We start from the raw sequence: 23,166 nt of genomic DNA, 5'->3' as shown, positions 1-23,166 counted from the left end.
TGTGTAGTTCTCAAATGTGACATTGTCTTACTGCAGTGTCAGAAGATTGGACACTCTCGGAGCAGAGTGAGTAGCTAGCAGGGAGTGTGTAATAGACTTCTAACTGCACGGTTTATTCTCTCCACAGGAAATAAATGGTATCACTGCAGCACTAGCTGAAGAACTTTTTGAGAAAGGTACATAGTCATTGGCCCTTGAAATACTGGGGCCATTTGCCTAGTCTAGTCAGTAGGTATAGGCCCAAGATAGTACCAAACTTACGTGTTAGGTCCCACTTCCTCGAGGGTGTCAGGTCCCTGTCCCTGGTCCCCAACCAAGTCTTCCCACCTACTTAGCCTGCAGGTAAGAATCTATAGTCCTTCATTCTGTAGATTCTTTATTATCATTATTTCATCTTATTGTAATTGGGCAGTGTGGGCACATGTGTCACAGCACACATACAACGGTCAGAGACAACTTAGTAAAGTCATTTCTCTCCTTCTGCCTTTATGTAGGTTCTGGGGATCAAACACAGGTAGATAGGCGTGTGTAAAGTGAGTGTGTGGGCCTCACCTAAGACTCAGAATCTAGTCCCAAGCCACATGGGGTGGTGAAAAGTGGCTGGCATGCTGTCATCTTGCACCCAATTTGTCCTTGCTTGGAGGTGTTGAATTCACAAATAGAAGTCAATCTTGGGCCATGGTCCTGCCAGAGGACATTTTAAACAATAGCTGACATGTAATTAGCAGCCCCTGCCAACAGTCTTACTTAAATTTAGAATCTTACTGTCTTTCCTGAGGTACAGGTAAGGACACTAGTGGTCAGAGGTCCAGAAACGTGACAGAAACAGCAATTTAAGAACTAAACACTGGCCAGATAGAGTGGCCAGCACTCAGAAGGCAGAGGCGGGTGAATCTTTGTGAGTTCGAGGCGAGCCTGGTCTACAAAGTGAGCCCAGGACAGCCAAGGCTACACAGAGAAACCCTGTCTAAAAAAAAAAAAAAACAAGGGGGGGGGAAGAACTAAGCACTGATATCTTAATTGATGGTAGTCTTTACATATTAGATCGTAGATACATATGTATATACAGAAACATATACATATCAGTATAGTTGTGAAACCCAGAGTATTGTCTCTCTCAGCTGTATCTTGGCTCAGTGCCTTAGATCTTTACCCAGCTGCCCTCTTCATGAGAGGCCCCCAGTTCCACAGCATATCCCTCCCTCCTCATCATATGTCCAAGATTGCCCTGTGTCCCATGTGAGCACCGAGGGCTGATCCTATGTCTTAAGACTGAAGCTTTGCAGGGTGGGTGCATGTCATCGGTGCTTGCTGCTTAGAGTGCCTGGCTGGGCACTCACCTTCGGCTTTGCCTGTTACAGGAGAACAACTTCTAGGAGCCGGGGAGGTCTTTGCCATCAGGCCTTTGCAGCTCTATGCGGTCACGGAGCAGTTGCAGCAGGGCAAGCCTACTTGTGCCAGCGGTGATGCCAAGACTGACCTTGGCCACATCCTAGACTTCACCTGTCGCCTTAAGTACCTTAAGGTAAAGATGTGGCACCTGTGCTGTGGACAGTTGTTCAGTTGCTCTCTGGCCTACAGCTCACTGGGCTCGCAGTGGATGAAAGCTGCCTGGTGTTCTTGATACTGTGCTTCTGTCTGTGAGCACCAGGGGGCATCAGGGCCCACAGTCTCAATATTGTTGAGTGGTCAAAGCTTTGAGTTTGACAGCCACTGCCACATTGACCCAGACTTGCAGACCGGAACGGTTATAGCATCATCCCTAATTTAAATTTATCTTTGGCCTCAGGTTTCTGGCACAGAAGGACCTTTTGGGACCAGCAATATTCAGGAGCAGCTCCTGCCCTTTGATCTTTCAATATTCAAGTCTCTTCGTCAAGTGGAGGTAAGGCCCACCGCTGCTGATGAGCAGGCAGGGCTGAGCCCTGCGCAGCAGCATCCGGCACCGACTGTCTGTGTGTAGGATGCTTGTGATAGCAGTGCTAAGGCACCGTGGCTCCCATATTTGCAGTAGGTTAGCAGATTCTATCCAAGTAAATCAAGCCCCTCTAAAGACAGAAAGGGAGCTTTTCTGTCCTTAGCTGGTGCAACTCTGCGTCCCTCTTGTAGGCTACAGGAAGCAGCGCACTAGAGCCTAGTTCCCTCTGGCCTCTCTTGAGTCAGTGACATGTATTTTTCCAGGGGAAGTCATGGGCATCATCCCAAACTCCAGACATTTAGTCCAAGTCATCGCTTTCCAAGTCAAAGGACCTTGAAGGCTCTCTGCCCTCCAGGGCTCCCATACCTAACAAGGAGTGCCTTATATTACTGCCTACTGATTTCTGCTTCTTAGCACTAGTTTTGTTGTTAGTTTTAAAAGAAAGGGAGTCAGTAATGGACAATAAAAGCTGTTTTAAGTCATGTGGTTTTTGAGCTGTGTCCAACTGTGTACCCTGTGCCCATGTATTCTTTTTTTTTAAGTTATTATTATTATGAATACAGTGCTCTGCTTGCATGCACACCTGCAGGTCAGAAGAGGCCATCAGATCACATTATAGATATTGTGAGCCACCATGTAGTTGCTGGGAATTGAACTCAAAACCTCTGGAGGAGCAGTCAGTGCCCTTAACTGCTGAGCCATCTCTCCAGCCCTGCCCATGTATTCTTGATCAAGTCTCCCCAGCTGCTCCGTGAAGTGTAGATGCTTTTCTTCTCAGTTTACAATTGAGGAAACTGAAGCTTAGGAAGACAAGGATGTTCAGCCAGGATACTGGATTTGAACTCCAGAGACCTGTTCCCATTGGCCTGCTGTTGCCTAAGGACAGTGGGGCAGTTTGGAAAGCTGAAGAGATGCTCCATACACTATGGGGAAACGTCCCCTTGTTCTCCAGCACTGATTCCAATGTTCCACCTTTTCTGTTTACTTGCAAGCCCCAGGTCTCCTAAACCAAAAAAGTACAATCTGTGGCTCATAATGAGCCTAAGGTTCCAAGTTTTTGAGACAGGGTCTCACTGTGTGGCTCTGGCTATCCTAGAACTCACTATGTAGATGAGACTGGCCTTGAACTCAGAGATCTGCCTGCCTCTGCCTCCTGGGTGCCAAGATTAAAAGTGTATACCACTACACCTGGTTAAATGCCAAAAGATTTAATCAGCACTGAGTAGCACTGGAGAATTTTTTTATTAGCTTTTGTTTCTTGAGACAGGGTTTCTCTGTGTAGCCCTGGCTGTCCTGGAACTTTGTCTGTAGACCAGGCTGAACTCAGAGATCCACCTGACTTTGCCTCCTGAATGCAGGCTGAAAAAGGCCAAGTTTTTGTTTTTGTTGTTTTTGTTTGTTTGTTTGTTTGTGTTGGTTTTTTGAGACAGGGTCTCTCTGTTATCTTGGCTGTCCTGGACTCACTTTGTAGATCAAGCTGGCCTTGAACTCACAGAGATCTACCTGCCTCTGCCTCTGCCTCCCGAGTGCTGGGATTAAAGGCATGCGCCACCAAGCCCAGCTCTAGACCAAGTTTTGAGTCACCTCTTATGAAAGGACTTGGGCTTGCCTGTGGTGTGAACACCTAATTCCTGGGGCTTCTTGGGGATCAAGGTGCTACATCTGAGGCACAGCTGTCCTTTGTTCCAGATAAGTCATTGTGACGCTAAGCATATCCGAGGGCTGGTCACCTCCAAGCCAACATTGGCCACATTGAGTGTCAGATTCTCAGCAACTTCCATGAAGGTAAGCTCTGCCTTTGTATTTCTGCCTGGAGCCTGGGCCTGTGGGGTACACACAGCCTTCATTAGTGGAAGTGACAGAGCTTCCTCTTAGCCCACAATCCCTAGTTTAGCACTCACTTGTATTCATCTCATCCTCCATGGCCTTGAAGAAGAAGGTGAAGGATAGAAAGCTGGGCCCTGTGTGAATATGAGTAAGAGACAGCCCAGCTGGTAGCACAGGGCGCCTCTTTTACCACTGTGTGGACATCATTGTAATAACATTAAAATCCTCCCTTAGCCGGGCGTGGTGGCGCACGCATTTAATCCCAGCACTTGGGAGGCAGAGGCAGATGGATCTCTGACTTCAAGGCCAGCCTGGTCTACAAAGTTGTTCAGAATAGCCAGGGCTATACAGCGAAACCCTGTCTTGAAAAACGATAGATAGATAGATAGATAGATAGATAGATAGATAGATAGATAAATCAAATCCTCCCTTAGTATAGAGACCATATGTAGTAGCAAATTTTATGGCCAAAGGCATCTGATCAAGATTTGGGTTTGTAGCCGGGTGGTGGTGGCGCACGCCTTTAATTCCAGCACCCGGGAGGCAGAGGCAGGCAGATCACTGTGAGTCTGAGGCCAGCCCGGTCTACAAAACGAGTCCAGGATAGCCAAGGCTACACAGAGAAACCCTGTCTCAAAAAAAAAAAAAAAAAAAAAAAAAAAAAAAAGATTTCGGTTTGTTGGAAATTCTTTCTTCTGAGGTTACTGGTTGAAAGGCAACGTGGCTAAAGGAGCCCAGGGTGACCCCATATAAGAAAATATCTTGTAGGCACAAAAGTCAAGCCAAGGAGAACTGCCTCCTTCTCCTTTGATGATTGTGCTCAGTGCTGCTGCTCTCATCTCAGTGACAATTCTTTCCCTTTCAAACAGTAGTTAAGGTATTTGCTGTCCACAGTGGAGACCACTGTAGAAGCATGGTTGCCCGGCAACACCATGAGTTCAGACCTGCAGCCTCTGATGGTTAAGCCAGAGGCCTGTGGGGGCTTGACTACATTTGTTCCTGAAGTCACAAGGCCAGAACACACGCAAGCTGCTGTTATGCTAAGCCTTAAAGTTATTTCACAATCGCCTGAAGGCACATTAACCGAAGTTCCTTTTAGTGCAAGCTCATTTCCACATACTAAATATGCTCCAGCTCTTCCTTAAAATTTGCAAGGATAGCACGTTCTACTTAGTGTTGCGTGAGGGCCCAAGTGTGGTGCTCAACAGATGTTCTTATGCAGGAAGTCCTTGTTCCTGAAGCCTCAGAATTTGATGAGTGGGAGCCTGAAGGCACAGCCCTGGAAGGCCCTGTGACTGCTGTCATCCCTACATGGCAAACACTGACCACTCTAGACCTGAGCCACAACAGCATCCCTGAGATCGACGAATCTGTGGTATGTTCATAGGCATTCAGACCTCCTAGACCTAGGGACAGCTATTATATTTAACTTTTCTGAAGGAAAAAAAAAAATCAGTACTCTAAACATTGTTTTTAGTTTCTAAGTTAAATTTTCAAAAGGTGTGTTAATACATAAAACCAAGTGAAACATTTGAACTATTTGTGTGTTTAGTATAACCAAACCATGGTGAGTGATAATATTCACTCCTAAGGAATAACAGAGAATCCCTTCCCTAGAATATCAGTGTGTTAGGGTGATATCCCAAAGGCCTTAAGAGTGTGACTCTTAGCGAGGTGGTGCCAGCCACAGCGGCGCACACCTTTAATCCCAGCACTCAGGAGGCAGAGGCAGAAGGAGCTCTTTGAGTGAGGCTAGCCTGGTCTACAGAGCGAGTTACAGGATAGCCAGAGCTATCTTTGGAGAAAAAAAAAAAGAGTATGATTCTTTTTGTGCTCTGTGGTGGTGGACAGGGTTGAAAAAGAACAGGCTCAGGGCTGGAGAGATGGCTCAGAGGTTAAGAGCACTGACTGTTCTTCCGGAGGTCCTGAGTTCAATTCCCAGCAACCACATGGTGGCTCACAACCCTCTGTCATGTGGTCTAATGTCCTCTTCTGGCCTGCAGGTGTACATGCAGATAGAGCACTGTATACATAATAAATAAAATAAATCTTAAAAAAAAAAAAAAAAAAAAAAAACAGGCTCGAAAAGAAAAGAAAAAAGAACAGGCTCCCTTATTTCTCTGGGACATTACCATTTGTATTACTTAAGCCAAATGGTGAGTTCCTTTGGATTTCTGCTGAGTGGGCAATGGGAGGTGTCAGTGGTCCTGCAAAGACAGCCAGCTGGAAATGTATGTTTAGCCACCAGGTCCATGGACTGTGTGTAGTTCAGCTTCCAAATAATGCTGAAAATTCTTTTCTTTCATAAGAAATTGATCCCAAAGATTGAGTACCTGGACCTGAGTCACAATGGAGTACAAGTTGTGGACAACCTACAGGTAATGTATGCCTGCAAGCTGTTTAGGGCCGCGCTCTCCTGATGGGTCCAGAGGCTGAAGAAGCACTGCACCCCATGGGGTGGTTAGCATAGGGGCTGTTGCCTTGCTTTTGGGCTTCCAGGGATGCGCTCTGATTGTTGCTCTAGTTCCCAAATGCTAGAAAAGCTGAGTACATACAAACCAAGTGACAGTGATAGACAGGCTGATTTCCCGTGCTCACCCCTGGCCTGTCTACAGGGGACACCACTAGGTTATGGCATGTGAAAGAGGGAAGAAGGGCTTGCAGAGCTGCCTCACAGAACTGGTCCACTTGGCCTGAAAGGGTCCAGTGATGTTTCTGGAGACTGACCGTGGCTGCCACCCTGTTTCTCCTGCTCCTGCAGCATCTCTACAACCTCGTGCACCTCGACCTGTCCTACAACAAGCTCTCCTCCCTGGAAGGCGTGCACACTAAACTGGGCAATGTCAAAACCCTAAACCTGGCAGGCAACTTCCTGGAGAGTCTGAGTGGCCTGCACAAACTCTACTCTCTGGTTAATCTGGACCTCAGAGACAACAGGATTGAGCAGGTGAGCCCCAGCCCTGAGGGCCTCTGAGATCTGAGATTGCTGGACCTTGGTGTTTATTATTTTAAAGAAAATAAAACCAGTAGGATTCTGTTCACTTAAAACCAGCCATCAAGTGTATAGTCTGTTGCTGAGGTGTTAGAAGAAGGGACCAAATAGCACTGGTGTCTTACAGCTGGAGGAGGTCAAGAGCATAGGCAGCCTGCCATGTCTGGAGCACGTGGCCTTGCTGAACAACCCTCTGAGCATCATCCCTGACTATCGGACCAAGGTGCTCTCCCAATTCGGAGAACGAGCCTCTGAGGTAAGACCTGCAACCAGCAGCAGAGCCCAGCAAGACTCAGGGTAAACGCGTCTGTTGGCACAGGTAGAGCAAGGTAGCAGTGTTCACCTACCCTAGTCTGCTTCAGAGGGATACCTGCATTTCAGGCCTACAAGTCCATGCGCCCTATGAGAAGACTCCTCATGTGTGCCAGAACTTCAGGCCAGAATGGCTTCAGGAACACATCGGCACAGAGGGAGTGTCTTCAGCTTTCAAAAACTACACGGAAAGCTGGGAGGTGGTGGCACACACCTTCAATCTTAGCACTTGGGAGGCAGAGACAGACGGATCTTTGTGAATTCAAGGCCAACCTGGCCTACAGAGTGTGTTCCAAGACAGCCAGGTCTATGTAGAGAAAGCCTGTCTCAAAACGCAACAGCAACAATGACAAAGATAACCATTGAATATTTAGGCAAAAGGCCTGGAATAAGATGCCTAATATATATATAAGGCGTATATTGGATGAATATATATGCCTTGTATATATACGATTTTTATTTAATGTACATAAGATGCCTGAAATTGCCAGTATCTTGGACAGCTAGTAACCCTGGTGTTTGACTATAAACCTTGAAAGTTTCCCTTACTAGGTCAGACCAGTCCTTTGTGTGCTACCTCCCAGCCATGACTGCACAGGGGCCACCATGCTAACTCAGCAGGTCCTTCCCGGGTGTGTTCCTTTCCCTCAGCCTCTAGCAGCCTTTATCCCCAGTCCCACTCTCCCACCAGTACTTAGAACATCTTTTCTTCAGATCCCAAGTCAGAAGACATCTGAGTGTCTGTACCCATCTCTCTCCAGCCCTTCTCGGCCCCAAATGTCACTGTCCACATTTTCAAAAGATGATATCTCTTACTGGAGATGATTGCTTGTGTCTGTAATTCTAGAACTCAGGATATGAGGCAAGAGGGTTGCCATGAGTTCAAGGCCTGGGTGACAGAACGAGACCCTAACTTAAAAAAAAAACAAAAATCAAAAAACAGACAAAAAAGGTGTCTTTCCTTTTTTGATTCCCAAGTTGGAAATCCTCCCCGACTGTGTGACGCCTGCACCTGTCTGTTGCTTTAGGCCATCCTTTCTGCCTTCATGCCAGCCCACAGCTCTCCCTGCATATCTACAATAGGACTCCTGCCTTCTTCTTGCTCTGTATCTTGACTAGTCCCTTGTCCAGAAGGTTCTCTTGTTCTTTGACAGTCTGTCTGCCTGAGTTCTGCCTATGAGTAGGAGCACAGTACATTCACTCCCTTCTTAGTCCCCAAGAGGCTGCCTTAGTGGAAAGGGGCTTCTGAAGATGGATTAAGCAGTGCAGGATGTCCATGGGTCCTCTAAGGTGGTAAGGAGCCTCCCTTAGCCCCCAGTGTCCTCTTGGGCCTGTGGGGTACTCAAACCCAGTGTTCAGCAGAGTCCCACCATTTTGCTGGTCTCCGTGCTGTAAGCTACTTTCTTGACTTTGTAGATCTGTCTAGATGACGCTGCAACCACAGAGAAGGAGCTGGACACTGTGGAAGTGCTGAAGGCCATTCAGAAAGCCAAGGATGTCAAGTCCAAACTGAGCAACACAGAAAGGAAGGTAAGCATTTTAGGGTAGGGGGCTCCAGCCAAGGATGGAGCTTTTTCTGGGGAAACTGAGCCATGGAATTCCTCAGGGTCTCTGAGCATTAGTGCCCCACCCCACCCCCTTGCTTGTGAAACCTCAGTCTGTGTCCTCAAGTTGCTGTTGTACGGTGATGGCACCTGCTGCTGTACTGTGTGAGATCATTTTCAACAGCCTCTGGCTGGGACAGTGTTGAGCTCTTCCCTCCACATCCCTGGCCTTGGCAGGGCCGTTCTTTCCGAATCTTTTTCTCTCCTGGACTAACTCCATACTCTTCTCAGGTTGCTGAGGACTCCCGGCTCCCAGCTGCTCCCTGCACCAGACCCAGCAGCTCCCCTCCCACCGCAGCCCCCAGCTCAGCCTCCCTGCCTCAGCCTATCCTCTCCAACCAAGGTAATCATGAGCAGACATTGCTCCTAGCTGAGCTGCTAAGCTCTGCCTGGACCGTAGACAGGGCTGGGCTTGAGAGAAAAATGTTGGCTCCTGCTTCCTACAGGGTCAGGCACAGGGCGGGTGGTACCTTCTGCAGGCTGGCTCCTTGGGTGGCACATGGCAGGGAGGTGCCCGGCCTGACTTCAGCGCTGTCATTTGCTTAGCGAGGACTCTCTATCCCTTTGTATCACATCCGGTTCCTGTAGAGTACTGTGGGGTGTTGGAGAGAACTGAGGCTGCCCTTGGCATAGGCTGAGGCTGTTGGCTCATAAGGGTCTGTTCCTGCGTGGGCAGTATGGGCAGGTCAGCTCCTCAGAAGCCCAGCCTTGCTACTTTACTGAGTCTGGGGCTCTTGATCCCTGGGTCGAGAGCTTACTTTGTTGTGATGCCTCTGTGGCACTCAGTCAGGGTGTGGCCAAGCTCCAAAATACTGCATCTATCTATGGGACGAAGATGGGCTGTCTGTCCCCATGGACCTGTGGAAGAACAGTTCCTTTCATCTGCCCGTTGTCTGTGAGCGTTTTCAAAGGGCTTTCACCTCTGAACCCAGGCATCCTCGGAGATGAGTGAGTGAACCAGGTGCCATGAGCTTGGCTGCCGTCCTGGCCCCGACGGAAGAGGGGCAGGTATGCCGTCCCAAGTGGAGCTGAGGCTCGGGACACGCAGGAAAGAACGCCGCCCGCCCAGGCTCCTGGAGACGCAGAACTTGGTGTGAGGTCTTGGGAAACTAGTTTGGCCTTAGGTTTGAAGAGCCAGAGATAACAATATGTCTACTCTTTAACCTGGTAACCCCACTGGAGGAAACGTCTCTAGAGAGGGGGGGACCGAACTGTGACAGACACACCAAGGAGGCAGGGAAGGGCAGCTGCGGCACAGAACCCTCTACAGCAGTCCTGTCAGGGAGAGAAGACTAAGCACTTGCTTGTGCTGAGGCAACAGCCAGCACATAACAGCCTGAAGTCACAGAAGAAAAGGGAAAATGGAGTGGTAGAGCCAGGTGCCAGCACGTTTACCCATTGGCTTTGTCACACTTTGACAACATTGTTGATACTTTTTTTTTTTTTTTTTCATAAAAGAGGAAGAAAGTTTGAGTCTCTGTGAGGAAGTGTCCCTGACCTCTCTTCAGGTCCCCACAGTATTAATGATACTACATAGAAAGCATGCAACCATAGACTTCTGGAGACAGGATGTTACACTAAGGTCCCAAGGTCCAAGATGTAACCTATTCTAGTATTTGTTGAATCAGTGCATATGTATGAGTGTGCATGTGTGCGAGCGTGTGTGTGTGAGTGTGCATGTGTGCGAGCGTGTGTGTGTGTGTGTGTGTGTGTGTGTGTGTGTGTGTGTGTGTGTGTATTGGTGAATGGACAAACAAGTGAAGAGCAAGTTGGCCAAGAGCAAATCCTGGCTCAGCAGGAGGAATGGGTGTGTCCTCCAGGCCGCAGCTGCCAGCAGCCCTCTACCTTGTGGTGTTGAAGTCTCTGCAGCAGCCTGGGGCAAGCCTCATCCACCCCTTCCCTACTGCCCTTCCACCCCTGGGTGCTCTGTAGTCTGTCCCCTCCCCCCTTCTCAGTCATTGGACACTGAGAGATGCTGTCACATATTTACACCTTGTAAATAAAACTACAGTGGATGTCATTGTGTGCACATCTCTTTCCTTTGGGTGAGAAGTGATAAAGGTCAAACCCCTGTCTGAGGGCTCCTGGTGTTCCCTATCCCATCTGCTGAGTGGCCCTTTCTAACCACTTGTTTGTACAGGCCATGGTCCAGGAAGGAAGCGGACAGACTGTCCTGTCTGTGTTTCCTCATGCCCAAACAAGGCTGGGGGGGGGGGGTAGTGGCAAGAAAATACTGCTTTTTTCTTTTTTCTTCTTCTTCTTCTTCTTTTTTTTTTTTAATCTTTTTTCTTCCCCCTCCCTCCCCCCTCACCCCCCCCACAGATGTGAGGCACTGACATATATGTGTGTGTTTGGCCATGTGTTACTGGAGCTGGCCTGGGTGCACAGGAATTTTTCTGTGTGCGAACAGCTTTTTAAACCTACCCTGGTCATTCCCTACCTGACCTATAGAGAACATATTTATGAAAAAACTGGGCATTCAAGGCCTGTCTGAAGTGGGTTCTATCCAGAAAACCCCAGGCCTCTCTGGTCATCGAAGCTGTTAGAGCAGCGCAAGTTTGTGACTGATGGGGTCAGTGTCCGAAATGCCAGAGTTCGTTCTCCAGCCCCGTCTGGGGGTGAGAGAAGGCTGCTGTAGACATGGTAGAAGCAGGCAACTGAGTTCATGTTCCGTCTTCCTGGCCATGGAATCCCAAGCAACCTGTAGCCCCTTGGAAGCTGTTTTCTCAACCACAAGGTGGATACATCCTAACTTCATCAATTCTAAGATGCACACATTTCCACCCTGTGACTTCTCTGAAATTGAGATGCGTCTTTCAGTCAGTGGCGTCCCCTAATTGCTGGTAATCGTGATGGAGTCGTGGGAAAACCTTCCGTGGACATCTACTATGACCAAGATGGCACCATATCCACACATCTTAGATTTGATGAAATGTGGTAAATAACAAGAGGTGCGCATGCGCTAATGCCGGGGCAGCGCTTAGCACTTCTAAGACGCAACAGGATTGGCCGGTAGGGGCTTCTTCCTGCATCCTGAGTTGGGGTTCAGGACAGTACCTCTAGGTACATGGAGCCACTTGGGGAGACAGACTGTATGCCTATGGAAGAACAGGGGAGAGTGGCTTGAGGGCTGCAGCAGACGTGGTATCAGAGATGACTCTTGAAAGATGGGTTGGGTTAAGCTATTTCAGTAGCAGGGGCAGCATAAGCAAAGCTAGGTGCTTGGTGCATGGCTGTGTGCTTGCCCCCTTTCTGCTTGGGAGCCTCTGCAGCTTAGCTCAGTTGGGGGTGTCTGGGCTTGGGCTGCCTGCTTACCCTTTGGCAGAGGACCTGGGCTGTGTGGTAGTCCTGTTCTAGGCAACAGTCAAGCTAAACATGCTGGATGTGGGGCTCTTGAGAGTTCAGTCATTTAATTGGGCCATGGTGGCTGTTTAGTAACAAAGCCGGGCTGCGGAGACAGGCCTCTTTGAGACCAGCTAGCTACAGTTTGAAGCATTGTTTTGTTGATGTTAAGTCGGGTGAAGGTGTTCCCCTTTAGCTGGTTACAAACTGGAGTGAAGTAGTAAACTGTATCCATACAGGCTATCCATAAAATACCCTGAGTGTGGCTTAGTTAATCAGTGCATTTCAAGGAATCTAAGACCGCTGCTGCCCATAGGAGGTAGTGCAGGGTACCCTGGTAAAGCAGCCTGTGGATTCAGGCTCCAGCTGTGCTCAGCAGCCACTGCAGGAATCAAGTCTGCAAAGCCTGGCTTCTTGGCTTAGGGTCCTATACTTGGAATTTGCGAGCCTTGCAGAGATACCAGATGACACTACATGGTCACGTATAGTCCTTTCTTTGGACAGTGTTCTAGTATGTCCAAGACTATTGATAAATATATCCCCAAAATGCTTTCCTGATAGGTGGGCCAACTTGTAGCCCAGTGTCCACCTCTTCCTACTTAGGCTGGGCCAGGCTGCATGGTCTAACATTGCCACAGTAAGAGAAGCAGCGCTCGCTCTCCTGTTTGAATTTGTCCTTTTTGTGTTAGCATTGTTTTGTGTTACATCTATTGGTCATTCTTCCGTGGACTGTTTGTTCTTATTCTTTGTATTCTCTTACAGAGTTTTCAAACAGCTCACTCCCCGTTTTTGTAAGCTGTAAGAGCTCCCTACAGATTAAGATCTGGCTCTTTGTTTATATTCCAAGCACTTTTTTCTCTGTACATTTGTCTAGAGGTTTGGTCTTCATGACTTTCGCCCATGCTTGCCTGCTCAGGGAGCCTCTCCCTTACAGGAGAGAGCAGCCACTGACTCCGTCCTGAGTTACTGGGGAGTTACTGAATTGCTGCTTTTTTTGTTCCTGTAACCCGTATGATGTTTTGGAGTCTGGCTAGTGCCGGACCGTGCTGTAAGCGCAGGGCCTGGCCTCTTGTTGAACAGCTGCTCTTCCTGCCCACCTGCCTACCCCATCTCTGCAGGAATCATGTTCGTACAGGAAGAGGCCCTGGCCAGCAGCCTCTCATCCACTGACAGTCTGCCTCCCGAGGACCGGCCCATTGCCCAAGACTGCTCTGACTCGTTGGAGTCTATTCCCACAGGACAGGTAATGCCCTCTCGAGCTGCTGGGGACACTGTCTTCAGCCATGTTGCGCTGCTGTCTCACACTGTTCACAGTGAGACATGGCCTGAGTGGGGTATGGTGCTTGTTGCTAGGGCTTCTGGGGTACTTGGTGTGGCATGCAGTCTTTCTCTTGGATGTGTCTCTAGTTGGGTCATCTCAGTAGACCAGGTGGTTAAGGGTTTGATTTTGGCCTCCCCCACGCTGTGGCAACAGGCAGTACTGTTTCTTGGGCCTGGGGGACAAGGAAGGTGGGAATTAATTCTTTGCGCACACATGAGCCGGTTGACCAGGAGGAATCTACCCTAATGCCTAGCACCCTGAGGCCACTCTGCCCCTTCCCACATGTCACCTTGGTGGTCTGAATAGTGTGACTCTAGCACTGCTTTGTAGTCGCTATCCAGGCTTCTGGGGCCCATTTCTGTGTCCCTTGAAAAGAGAGGCTGAAAATGAGCGCCTGGTGCTGTGTGCTTGATGCCTGGACCTCCCGGCTCTGTTATTCTGCACAGTTAGGGTCGTGCTCATGTGATGCTAAGTGCAGAGGCTTTGTCTGTCCTACCTCTTGAGCACTGGCCCATTGCCTGTCTTAGACCTTAAGGAGAGTAAGGTCCTGTTAATAGTCTTAACCTGGTATGCAGAAAGCAGAGGGTGGGGGTTGCCAGAACCACTTTTCATCATGTGTACTGCTGGCTGGCTGGGACCAGACCAAAGCACTTGGATGCTTGGGTGGCACAAAGATCTCCCAAATGCCAGACCTCCATGGAAACAGGCTCTGGTCCGTGGTTGGGCATATAAGCTCAGGTGAGAGAGGTGGAAAGCCAGCCCTGCTGAAGAGTAGCAAGATAACCAAATGAGCATCTCCTCAAGCCAGAGCACATCCAGAGTGCAGTGTGGAGGCAGCGAGGCAACTCACGTGCAGCTGCAGGCCAGGGAACAACTGCAGCAGGTGCTCACTGTCTTCTGCTCTATCAGGTGGCTCCTGAAGATTTAAGGGACGTGCCGGGAGCTGTTGGTGGTGCAAGGTAAGGAAGAGACAAGGAAGTCAGTCGCCGGCCAGCTGTACACCTTCTGTGCTCTGACTGCAGACTGAGCAAGCAGCGGCTTCTGTTGGTAGCCTGTTGGCAGAAGTCTTTCTCTGCAGAAGCCCGGTTGAGAGGAGCTCCAACTGTGTTTCCTCAACTGCCTAATTGACGTTATCTTACACCAGAAGTTGGCAAATCAAAGCCAGTTCAGGCGTGTTTTGTACTGTGAGCTAAAAATAAGTCTTCTCTCTTTGTTTGTTCATGGGTTCTTTGTTTTGTTTTTTGAAACAGTGTCTTACTTTAGCCCAGGCTGGCCTAGATGTTACAATGTAGCTCAAGCTAACCTCAAATTCATGGCGCGCGCGCGCGCGCACACACACACACACACACACACACACACACACCAGCCTCCTTAGTGCAGGATTACAAAAATAAGCCACCCCACCTTTTTTGGTTATTACAGTTTTTTGTTTGTTTGTTTGTTTGTTTTTTCTTTGAGCCAGGGCCTCTATGTAGCCCTGAATGCCCTGGAACTTGTTTTGTAGACCAGGCTGGCCTTGAACTCACAAGATTGGCCTGCCTCTGCCTCCTATTGGCTAGGATTAAATATGTGTGCCCTCGTGCCTGGCTGCTGCTACTTTGGTTGTTATTATTGTTTTAAGATTTGTTTGTTTGTTTGTTTTTCCTGGGCGTGGAGGTGTATTTCTTTAATCCCAGCACTCAAGAGGCAGAAGCAAACAAACGCATCTCTATGGGTTCAAGGATACCTTGGGCCGGGCGGTGGTGGCACACACTTTTAATCTCAACACTTGGGAGGCAAAGGCAGGCGGGTCGCTGTGAGTTTGAGGCCAGCCTGATCTACAAAGTGAGTCAAGGACAGCCAAGGCTACACAGAGGGACCCTGTCTAAAAACAACAACAAAAAACCCCAAAAAAGAAAACAAACAAGCCAAGAATTGCTTGTTTTCTTTTAATTGTGTATTTGCCTGCATGTATATATGTGTGCAGCTTATGTGCGCTTGGTGCCCTGGGAGGCCAGGACAGGGCATCACATCTCCACATCCCCTGTGACTGGAGTTGCAGGCAGATGCCAGCTGCCATGTGGATGCTGAGAAACAAGCCTAGATTCTCTGCAAGAGCTCTAAGTACACTTAACTGCTGAGCCACCTATTAAGCCTGATTGTTACTTTTTTTTTTTTTTTTTTTTTTTTGGTTTTTTCGAGACAGGGTCTCTCTATGTAGGCTTGACTGTCCTGGACTCACTTTGTAGATAGACCAGGCTGGCCTCGAACTCGCAGCAATCCGCCTGCCTCTACCTCCCAAGTGCTAGGATTAAAGGCATGCACTGCCAATGCCCGGCCGATTGTTACATTCTTAAATAATTGTTTAAACAAAATTACATGGATAGGGCGAGCACACACATCATGAAATATTAGCTCCTTGGCCCTTTACAGGTCTATTTTTGTTTGTTTGTTTAATTTTTTGTTTTTTGAGACAAGGTTTCTATGTATAGCACTATCTCTCCTAGAACTCACTCTGTAGACCAGGCTGACCTCAAACTCAGAGATCTGCCTGCCTCTGCCTCCCAAGTGCTGGGATTAACAGTGTGTGCCACCTCTGCCTGGCTTTATTTTTATCTGCTTATTTATTTTTAAGGTAGGATCTCTACATAGCCCTGGCTGGCCTGGGACCTGCTACCTAGACAGGCTGGCTTGAAAACCCATAGAAATCCTCCTGCCTCTGCCTCCCCAATTCTGGGATTAAAGGCTTGTTCCACCATGCCTGGCTACAGGAATATATTTTTAATTCTTGTTCATGGGAGGGTTGTAGAGGTCAAGAGGGGCTGAAATTTAAATGTGAAGGTCCTAGGACCCACCCAACTTGGTTTACTGCCCTGAAAAACCAGAATGTCCCTAAAGGTAGTCATTTTTCAACAAAGAAAGTTCCACACACCTGTTGCACTCGGTTGTCTCTGACACCTGGCAGCACTAAGTGACAGGAGTCTGCATAGCACCTTTGTTGTGCATGTAGCTTGGTTTGGGCAGCTGTGCTAGAGAGCTGTGATCTGAGCGTGTAGTAGCCATTTGACGGGCTCAGCTGGGTGAGAGGCTTGGGAAACCCATGCATCGGCTTCCCAGGTCTAGGGTCCAACAGCAGAATAGGGGATAGAGTGTCCCTGTGTGCCTGACCCAGTCTCTTCTTGCACAGCCCAGAGCATGCAGAACCAGAGGTTCAGGTGGTGCCTGGGTCAGGCCAGATCATCTTCCTGCCCTTCACTTGCATTGGCTACACAGCCACCAACCAGGACTTTATCCAGCGCCTCAGCACACTGATCCGCCAGGCCATTGAAAGGCAACTCCCTGCCTGGATTGAGGCTGCCAACCAGCGAGAGGAAGCCCAAGGGGAGCAGGGCGAGGAGGAGGAGGAGGACGACGACGACGAAGAGGAGGATGTTGCTGAGAACCGCTACTTTGAAATGGGACCCCCAGACGTAGAGGAGGAGGAGGGCAGTGGCCAGGGAGAAGAGGAGGAGGAGGAAGATGAGGAAGACGAGGAGGCAGAGGAAGAACGCCTGGCTCTGGAGTGGGCCCTGGGCGCTGACGAGGACTTTCTGCTGGAGCACATCCGCATCCTCAAGGTGCTCTGGTGCTTCCTGATCCACGTGCAGGGCAGCATCCGCCAGTTCGCGGCCTGCCTTGTGCTCACCGACTTCGGCATTGCTGTCTTTGAGATCCCACACCAAGAGTCACGAGGCAGCAGCCAGCACATCCTCTCAGCCCTGCGTTTTGTCTTCTGCTTCCCACATGGCGACCTCACTGAGTTTGGCTTCCTCATGCCGGAGCTGTGTCTGGTGCTCAAAGTGCGGCACAGCGAGAACACGCTCTTCATCATCTCAGATGCGGCCAACTTGCACGAGTTCCATGCTGACCTGCGCTCCTGCTTCGCACCACAGCACATGGCCATGCTCTGCAGCCCCATCCTCTATGGCAGCCACACCAGCTTACAGGAGTTCCTGCGCCAGCTGCTCACCTTCTACAAGGTGGCTGGTGGCTGTCAGGAGCGCAGCCAGGGCTGCTTTCCTGTCTACCTGGTCTACAGTGACAAGCGCATGGTCCAGACAGCTGCTGGGGACTACTCGGGCAACATCGAGTGGGCCAGCTGCACGCTGTGCTCCGCTGTGCGGCGCTCCTGCTGCGCACCCTCTGAGGCTGTCAAATCCGCTGCCATCCCCTACTGGCTGCTGCTCACTCCGCAGCATCTCAACGTCATCAAGGCCGACTTCAACCCCATGCCCAATCGTGGGACCCACAACTGCCGCAACCGCAACAGCTTCAAGCTTAGCCGTGTCCCGCTCTCCGCTGTGCTGCTCGACCCCACTCGCAGCTGCACCCAGCCACGGGGCGCCTTCGCCGACGGCCACGTGCTGGAGCTGCTTGTCGGCTACCGCTTCGTCACCGCCATCTTTGTGCTGCCCCACGAGAAGTTCCACTTCCTGCGAATCTACAATCAGCTGCGGGCCTCACTGCAAGACCTGAAGACTGTTGTCATCTCCAAGACTCCTGCGGCCGGGCCAAAGTCCCAAAGCCCACTCGTGGATGGCCAGCCTGCCAAAAACAGGGCCAGGTGAGACTAGTGCAGGCTCTTGGGGCCCGGGCCATGGGATCGGCTTGGTGTGATCTCTGGGCATTTGTATTTTGTGGGAGTCTCCCTTCACAGTCCCCTTTCCCACTTCTCTCCGGCTCTTAACACCCTCAGCCCTTGCTTCCATGGACTTAGTGCTTAGTGCTCCAGATCCCCAGAGCCTTAAAAGCACCCAGGCAAGCTGTCCTGTGCAGCGCAGGTTAAGGGAGCCAGCCCTGTCTTGCCAGTGGAGAGCCATCATTGAGTCCCTGGCCTACCGCTATCCTCTCATAAGCTTGAGCTTGGTTTCTGGGCATCACGGTTTCTGGGCATCGTCTTCCTCCTCCACAAGGGGTCTCATCCAAGTGGCCGGCTCTGGGGCTGCTTCAGGTTTCCCATTCCTGAGACCAGCCCTCAGGCTTAATTTTTGGCACCATAAAGTTCTTCTCAGGAAGGACTGAGATAGCTAACTTGGGAGCCCCACCCGAGAACCTTCTGAAGATGAGAGTGTCCGGGTAGGTCAGCTTTTCTTTAGGAGACTGAGGTGCCTAGCAGGAGGGCGCTGGCAGCTTTAGCCTATTCTCACTCTCCCTGTGAGTGCCCCTGCTCGCTGTGGCTGGGCCTCCCCACCTGTGGAGGGGAGGGCCTAATAGTTGATGCTCTCTATCCTGGCAAAGTGCTGCGACCCTACCTGTACCTCTAGTTCTCCTTAGCATCTCTAGGCTCCCCGCTCCTCCCTCCCGCCTCAGTCAGTCCCCAGCTGATGATCCAAAGGGTTTTCAGCTCTACAGATGAATCCGGTGCCTGTCCTCTACCTGTACAGAGGTGGCTGTCCCCTTCTCTCCCCTCGCCCATGAGGCTTAGGTGGTGCCCACCTTACTCCTGGGCTTGCTGCAGAAGCCAGGCCTTCCTGTATCTGTACAGCCATTGCAGCAGGGAAGGTATCCCAGCAGCTTCATGGGATGCCTGGGATTGCAGCAGTTGGAGTGGGCCTGATGGATGGAGAGGGCAGCATCCAAAGGACTCCACCCGCCTCACTAGGTGTAGCCCCATGGGCTGAGTGCTGGGGACTCCCAGCTCCAGCTCCCACGAAATTTAAGTTTTTTAGCATTGGCAGGTATTATGAGTGGGATAGACTAGTGACATCCTAGCATAGCCATGTGCAGTGGTGGCTGAGTAGGCTAAGTGCCTGGGCCACCTAAAAGCATCCCCCAAACACACCGAAGCCATTTCGAGTTTTGGTTCTCACCTCTGCGTACATATACACACGTTGGGTTCTTAGGCAAGTACTCTAATTTCTTAACACCTCTGACACCTTGCATAACCCTGAAGTGGCCTTTCTGTGTCTCTGCAGTACTTTCAAAATGAATTTGAGTCCATGAACCAAAGCCCTTAATGCATGTATATGGCTGGCTCAGCAAGGGGTGGTCAGCTCTGCCCACATCTGCTCAAGAAAAGGACCTGATGCTTTCCCTCTGCTGTGTGGTCCTCCCATGAAGAACCTGGTGGTGAAGTAGGTCACCAGTGACCTCAAGGGTAGCACGTGGGTACAGCTGACCATCGCACTCAGATGTTGTGGGTATGATATGAGTCTCTGTGGGGTCACATGTTTATTTGGCATTTCTCGGGTCACTGGGGGATGTAGTGATGAACAGCGGCTACAGGAGGCCCCAGCAGAAGCTCCTGGTCCAGTCCTGGCTCCAGCTGCAGGCCCATCAACAGCTCCAGCTGCAGGCCCATCAACAGCTCCAGCTGCAGGCCCATCAACAGCTCCAGCTGCAGGCCCATCAACAGCTCCAGCTGCAGGCCCATCAACAGCTCCAGCTGCAGGCCCATCAACAGCTCCAGCTGCAGGCCCATCAACAGCTCTAGCTGCAGCCCCAGCAGAGGCCTTGGCTCCGGTTCCAGCTCCCATAGAGGCCCCAGTAGAAGACCCAGTTCTGTCTCCAGCAGAGGCTCCAGCCCCAGCGGAGGCCCCTGCTCAGTATCCAAGTGAGCGCCTGATCCAGTCCACATCTGAGGAGAATCAGATCCCCTCTCACTTGCCAGTCTGTCCATCCCTCCAGCACATTGCCAGTCTTCAGGGGAGCGCCGTCATTGAGCTCTTCCACAGCAGCATTGCCGAGGTATTGGCCCAGGTGTTGGCCTTACTGGCTGGCACTTGTGTGAAAAGAGGTGTGGGCTCCACTGTGCTACCAGTCAGTCCTGAGGGTAGGGCAGAGTTTGTGTGGGGACATCCTTGGGTCCCAGATATCTCTAACATAATGTGGTCCTCAGCTTCATCTGCTCACAGCATTGAGGATCTAGGTCAAGAAATCTGCCACTCGACTCCCGGCCATGTGCTCCCTGTCATACCTGACTCTGTGTAGCCCTGGTCCCCGTATATAACCCCATGCCTACCTCCTTTTCTCACCTCTTCTCTGCTCGGAGTTTATTTGAAAAATGAGATGAGCTTCCTGTTTCTCCTCATCCAAGGCCACGAGCAGTTCCTGAGACACAGGAATCTCCATAGTAGGAGGGCTGACAGAAGGCTGGGTGGGGGCTGTGCTGCCTGGAGTCTGCACAGTGTGGTCCAGGAGGAAGGAAAGAGTGGTCTGCCCCACCCCACTCTCCTACAGGTGCCCACATAACCCCTCTGTGCCCAGGTTGAAAACGAGGAGCTGAGGCACCTCCTGTGGTCATCAGTGGTGTTCTACCAGACCCCGGGGCTGGAAGTGACCGCCTGTGTGCTGCTCTCCACCAAGGCCGTGTACTTCGTACTGCACGATGGCCTCCGCCGTTTCTTCTCTGAACCGCTGCAGGGTAGGTGCTCCAGCCTGCAAGACCTAAGACCCCTGTATTCAGTTCTCTCACGTGAGGAAGGGGTAACAATAGCTCTTCCCTCTTAGGACTGGCGTGAGGACCTAAAGCCAAATATGACTGTGCCCTGCTGGGAAACTTGGGAAGGGGCTGACACACGCAGGGGTTTTGATGTCAGTAGGAGCCTCATCCAGTGGCCTGGTGACTCCATTGAGCTAAGCTAGATACAAAGGTCCAGCCACTGCTGGACATGTTTAACCACAGCCTCGTCTCTCCATCACAGATTTCTGGCATCAGAAAAACCCTGACTATAACAACAGCCCTTTCCACATCTCTCAGTGCTTTGTGTTCAAACTCAGTGACCTGCAGTCAGTCAACGTTGGCCTTTTCGACCAGTACTTCCGGCTGACGGGTGAGCAACCCAATGTGTCTTGTCTCAGTTTGGGTGAAGGCCGGTGTACCAGTGGGCTTCCACCTCGCACGTGTGGGTGCCCTGTCACAGGACACATTATCTCCACTGACAGGCCAGCTCCTTGGGTGGGAGGAAGCATCGTTAAGGAACTGCTGAGATGGCAGGACTCCCGCCCCGGGACTTAGAGCAGGCGGTGGGTGTACAGGGAACAGCCAGCCCTGACAGCAGCAGAGTGGGCCCTGGTTAGAGGGGCAGGATGTCTCTGACTCATACTTCCTGAAAGGAGAAAGCTAAGCTCTTTCCCTAGGCCTCTGTCTATCCCCTTCCAGAAAACTATCTCTGCCCTTCCTGCCTGAGATAAGGTTGTCTCCCCAGGCTTTGTGATGCCCTCCCACATGGACCCCGTGGGCCCCGGTTTTCTGTCAGGGCTTTGCAGGGGATGGGAGCGGTGGCCTGTGCCTGTGACCAGCCCCTTCTTGTTCAGGCTCCTCCCCAGCACAGGTGGTCACCTGCTTGACCCGAGACAGCTACCTGACACACTGCTTCCTCCAGCACCTGATGCTCGTGCTCCCCTCACTGGAGCGCACGCCAGAGCCTGAGCCTGCTGACAATGACTTCTACTCAGAATTTGGAGACAAGAACACAGGTACCCTGTCTACCCCCAGAGCTCCCACTGCCTCTGTCTCTGCCTTTCTCTTCTCTACCTACCTGGCCAGGGCTTCGAGGGGCCTCTTCCATGTAGTCCCTCACCCATCCAGCAGATGGATCTCTCAGCTCTGGGTGGTGTGGGGTCGCTTTTGCTTCTAACCCCACTGCCGGCCAGCTCAGGCTGCAGCCATGGTGTTGTCTCTTCCTGCAGGGAAAATGGAGAACTATGAGCTGATCCATTCCAGCCGTGTCAAGTTCACCTACCCCAGTGAGGAAGAGGTTGGGGACCTGACCTATATCATCGCACAGAAGATGGCTGATCCAGAAAAGGCTCCAGCCCTCAGCATCTTATTGTACATACAGGCCTTCCAGGTGGCCGCACCACCGCCTGGACGGGCCAGGGGTCCACTGCGCCCTAAGACACTCCTGCTCACCAGTGCGGAGATCTTCCTCCTGGATGAGGACTATGTCCACTATCCATTGCCTGAATTTGCCAAAGAGCCACCACAGAGGGACAGATACCGGCTAGACGATGGCCGCCGTGTCCGAGATTTGGACCGGGTGCTCATGGGCTACCAGCCCTATCCACAGGCCCTCACTCTTGTGTTTGATGACATGCAGGGCCATGACCTCATGGGGAATGTCACCCTGGACCACTTTGGGGAGATGCCAGGTGATCCTGGCAGGGCTGGCCAGGGCCGAGAGGTTCAGTGGCAGGTGTTTGTCCCCAGTGCTGAGAGCCGAGAAAAGCTCATATCACTGCTGGCACGTCAGTGGGAAGCCCTTTGCGGCAGGGAGCTGCCCGTGGAGCTCACTGGCTAACGAGTGCCACAGCAGACCTGGCCTCCTGCCACGTCCAGTCTAGTCTGATGCCCACAGGGGCAAGGAAGCAGGCCTTCTGTGTTCTTTTTAAGGTGTTCTTCCCTCCCTTGACTCCTACAGTGATTCCCGTGGACCCCACACAGTTCCCACCAAGAATGTGAACATGTGCGTTCAGTTAATTCTTCCTAATGCTGGGAAGAAGTATGCTAGCCCCACCAGAGTGTCCTTGTGCCATCAGCTTCCCTTGTGTCGCCTGCCTCTGAAGTGGCATGGCCAGACACAGCAGCATTGTTTTGTCTGTGATTGATGCTGTTGTTAACATGTGGCTCTGTGACCCCGATAACCTTCACGTCCTGTCCTCCAGTGTCGAGTCCAGCCCTTTGTTGCTGTCATTGTGGGTGTTTTGCTGCTAATTACGAAGCTGGTAGCAGAATGTGCGCTGCAAGCTCCCATTTTGTGGGCTTTTCCAAAATGGAGGCCTCCTCAGCTCTAGACAAGAGGAAGTCCTATGGGGAGTTCCCAGTTCATGGGCCTGAGGGGGCCAGTGCAGGGGACCGAGAGCTGCCAGCACCAAGCGCAATTCCTCTTGC

The 23,166-nt window shown here is 51.0% G+C and overlaps 1 protein-coding gene across 3 annotated transcripts in view; it reads left to right on the top strand.

The window, feature by feature from the left end:
• Nisch (nischarin) overlaps positions 1-22,961 on the top strand; it is a 37,336-nt gene extending 14,375 nt beyond the window's left edge. Inside the window, exons 4-22 of one of the 3 annotated variants that reach the window (XM_051141500.1) lie at positions 128-176; positions 1,362-1,525; positions 1,790-1,885; positions 3,608-3,703; positions 4,968-5,120; positions 6,055-6,123; positions 6,507-6,692; positions 6,865-6,993; positions 8,466-8,579; positions 8,885-8,996; positions 13,114-13,238; positions 14,226-14,275; positions 16,483-17,898; positions 19,541-19,629; positions 19,774-20,021; positions 20,541-20,697; positions 20,978-21,106; positions 21,591-21,752; positions 21,966-22,961. In XM_051141500.1, the coding sequence (XP_050997457.1) occupies positions 128-176; positions 1,362-1,525; positions 1,790-1,885; positions 3,608-3,703; positions 4,968-5,120; positions 6,055-6,123; positions 6,507-6,692; positions 6,865-6,993; positions 8,466-8,579; positions 8,885-8,996; positions 13,114-13,238; positions 14,226-14,275; positions 16,483-17,898; positions 19,541-19,629; positions 19,774-20,021; positions 20,541-20,697; positions 20,978-21,106; positions 21,591-21,752; positions 21,966-22,576 (4,155 nt within the window). In that variant the 3' untranslated portion in view covers positions 22,577-22,961. Of the gene's footprint in view, positions 1-127; positions 177-1,361; positions 1,526-1,789; positions 1,886-3,607; positions 3,704-4,967; positions 5,121-6,054; positions 6,124-6,506; positions 6,693-6,864; positions 6,994-8,465; positions 8,580-8,884; positions 8,997-9,585; positions 10,004-13,113; positions 13,239-14,225; positions 14,276-16,482; positions 17,899-19,540; positions 19,678-19,773; positions 20,022-20,540; positions 20,698-20,977; positions 21,107-21,590; positions 21,753-21,965 lie in introns of those variants that run through there. The other 2 variants (XM_051141491.1, XM_051141509.1) reach the window with 2 other exon arrangements.
• Positions 22,962-23,166: the final 205 nt, after the last annotated feature.

Source organism: Acomys russatus, chromosome 3, assembly GCF_903995435.1.
Source record: "Acomys russatus chromosome 3, mAcoRus1.1, whole genome shotgun sequence".
Classification (NCBI taxonomy): Eukaryota; Metazoa; Chordata; class Mammalia; order Rodentia; family Muridae; genus Acomys; species Acomys russatus.
Note: the sequence above shows the minus strand (reverse complement) of the source record. Positions and strands in the feature narration are given on the sequence as shown.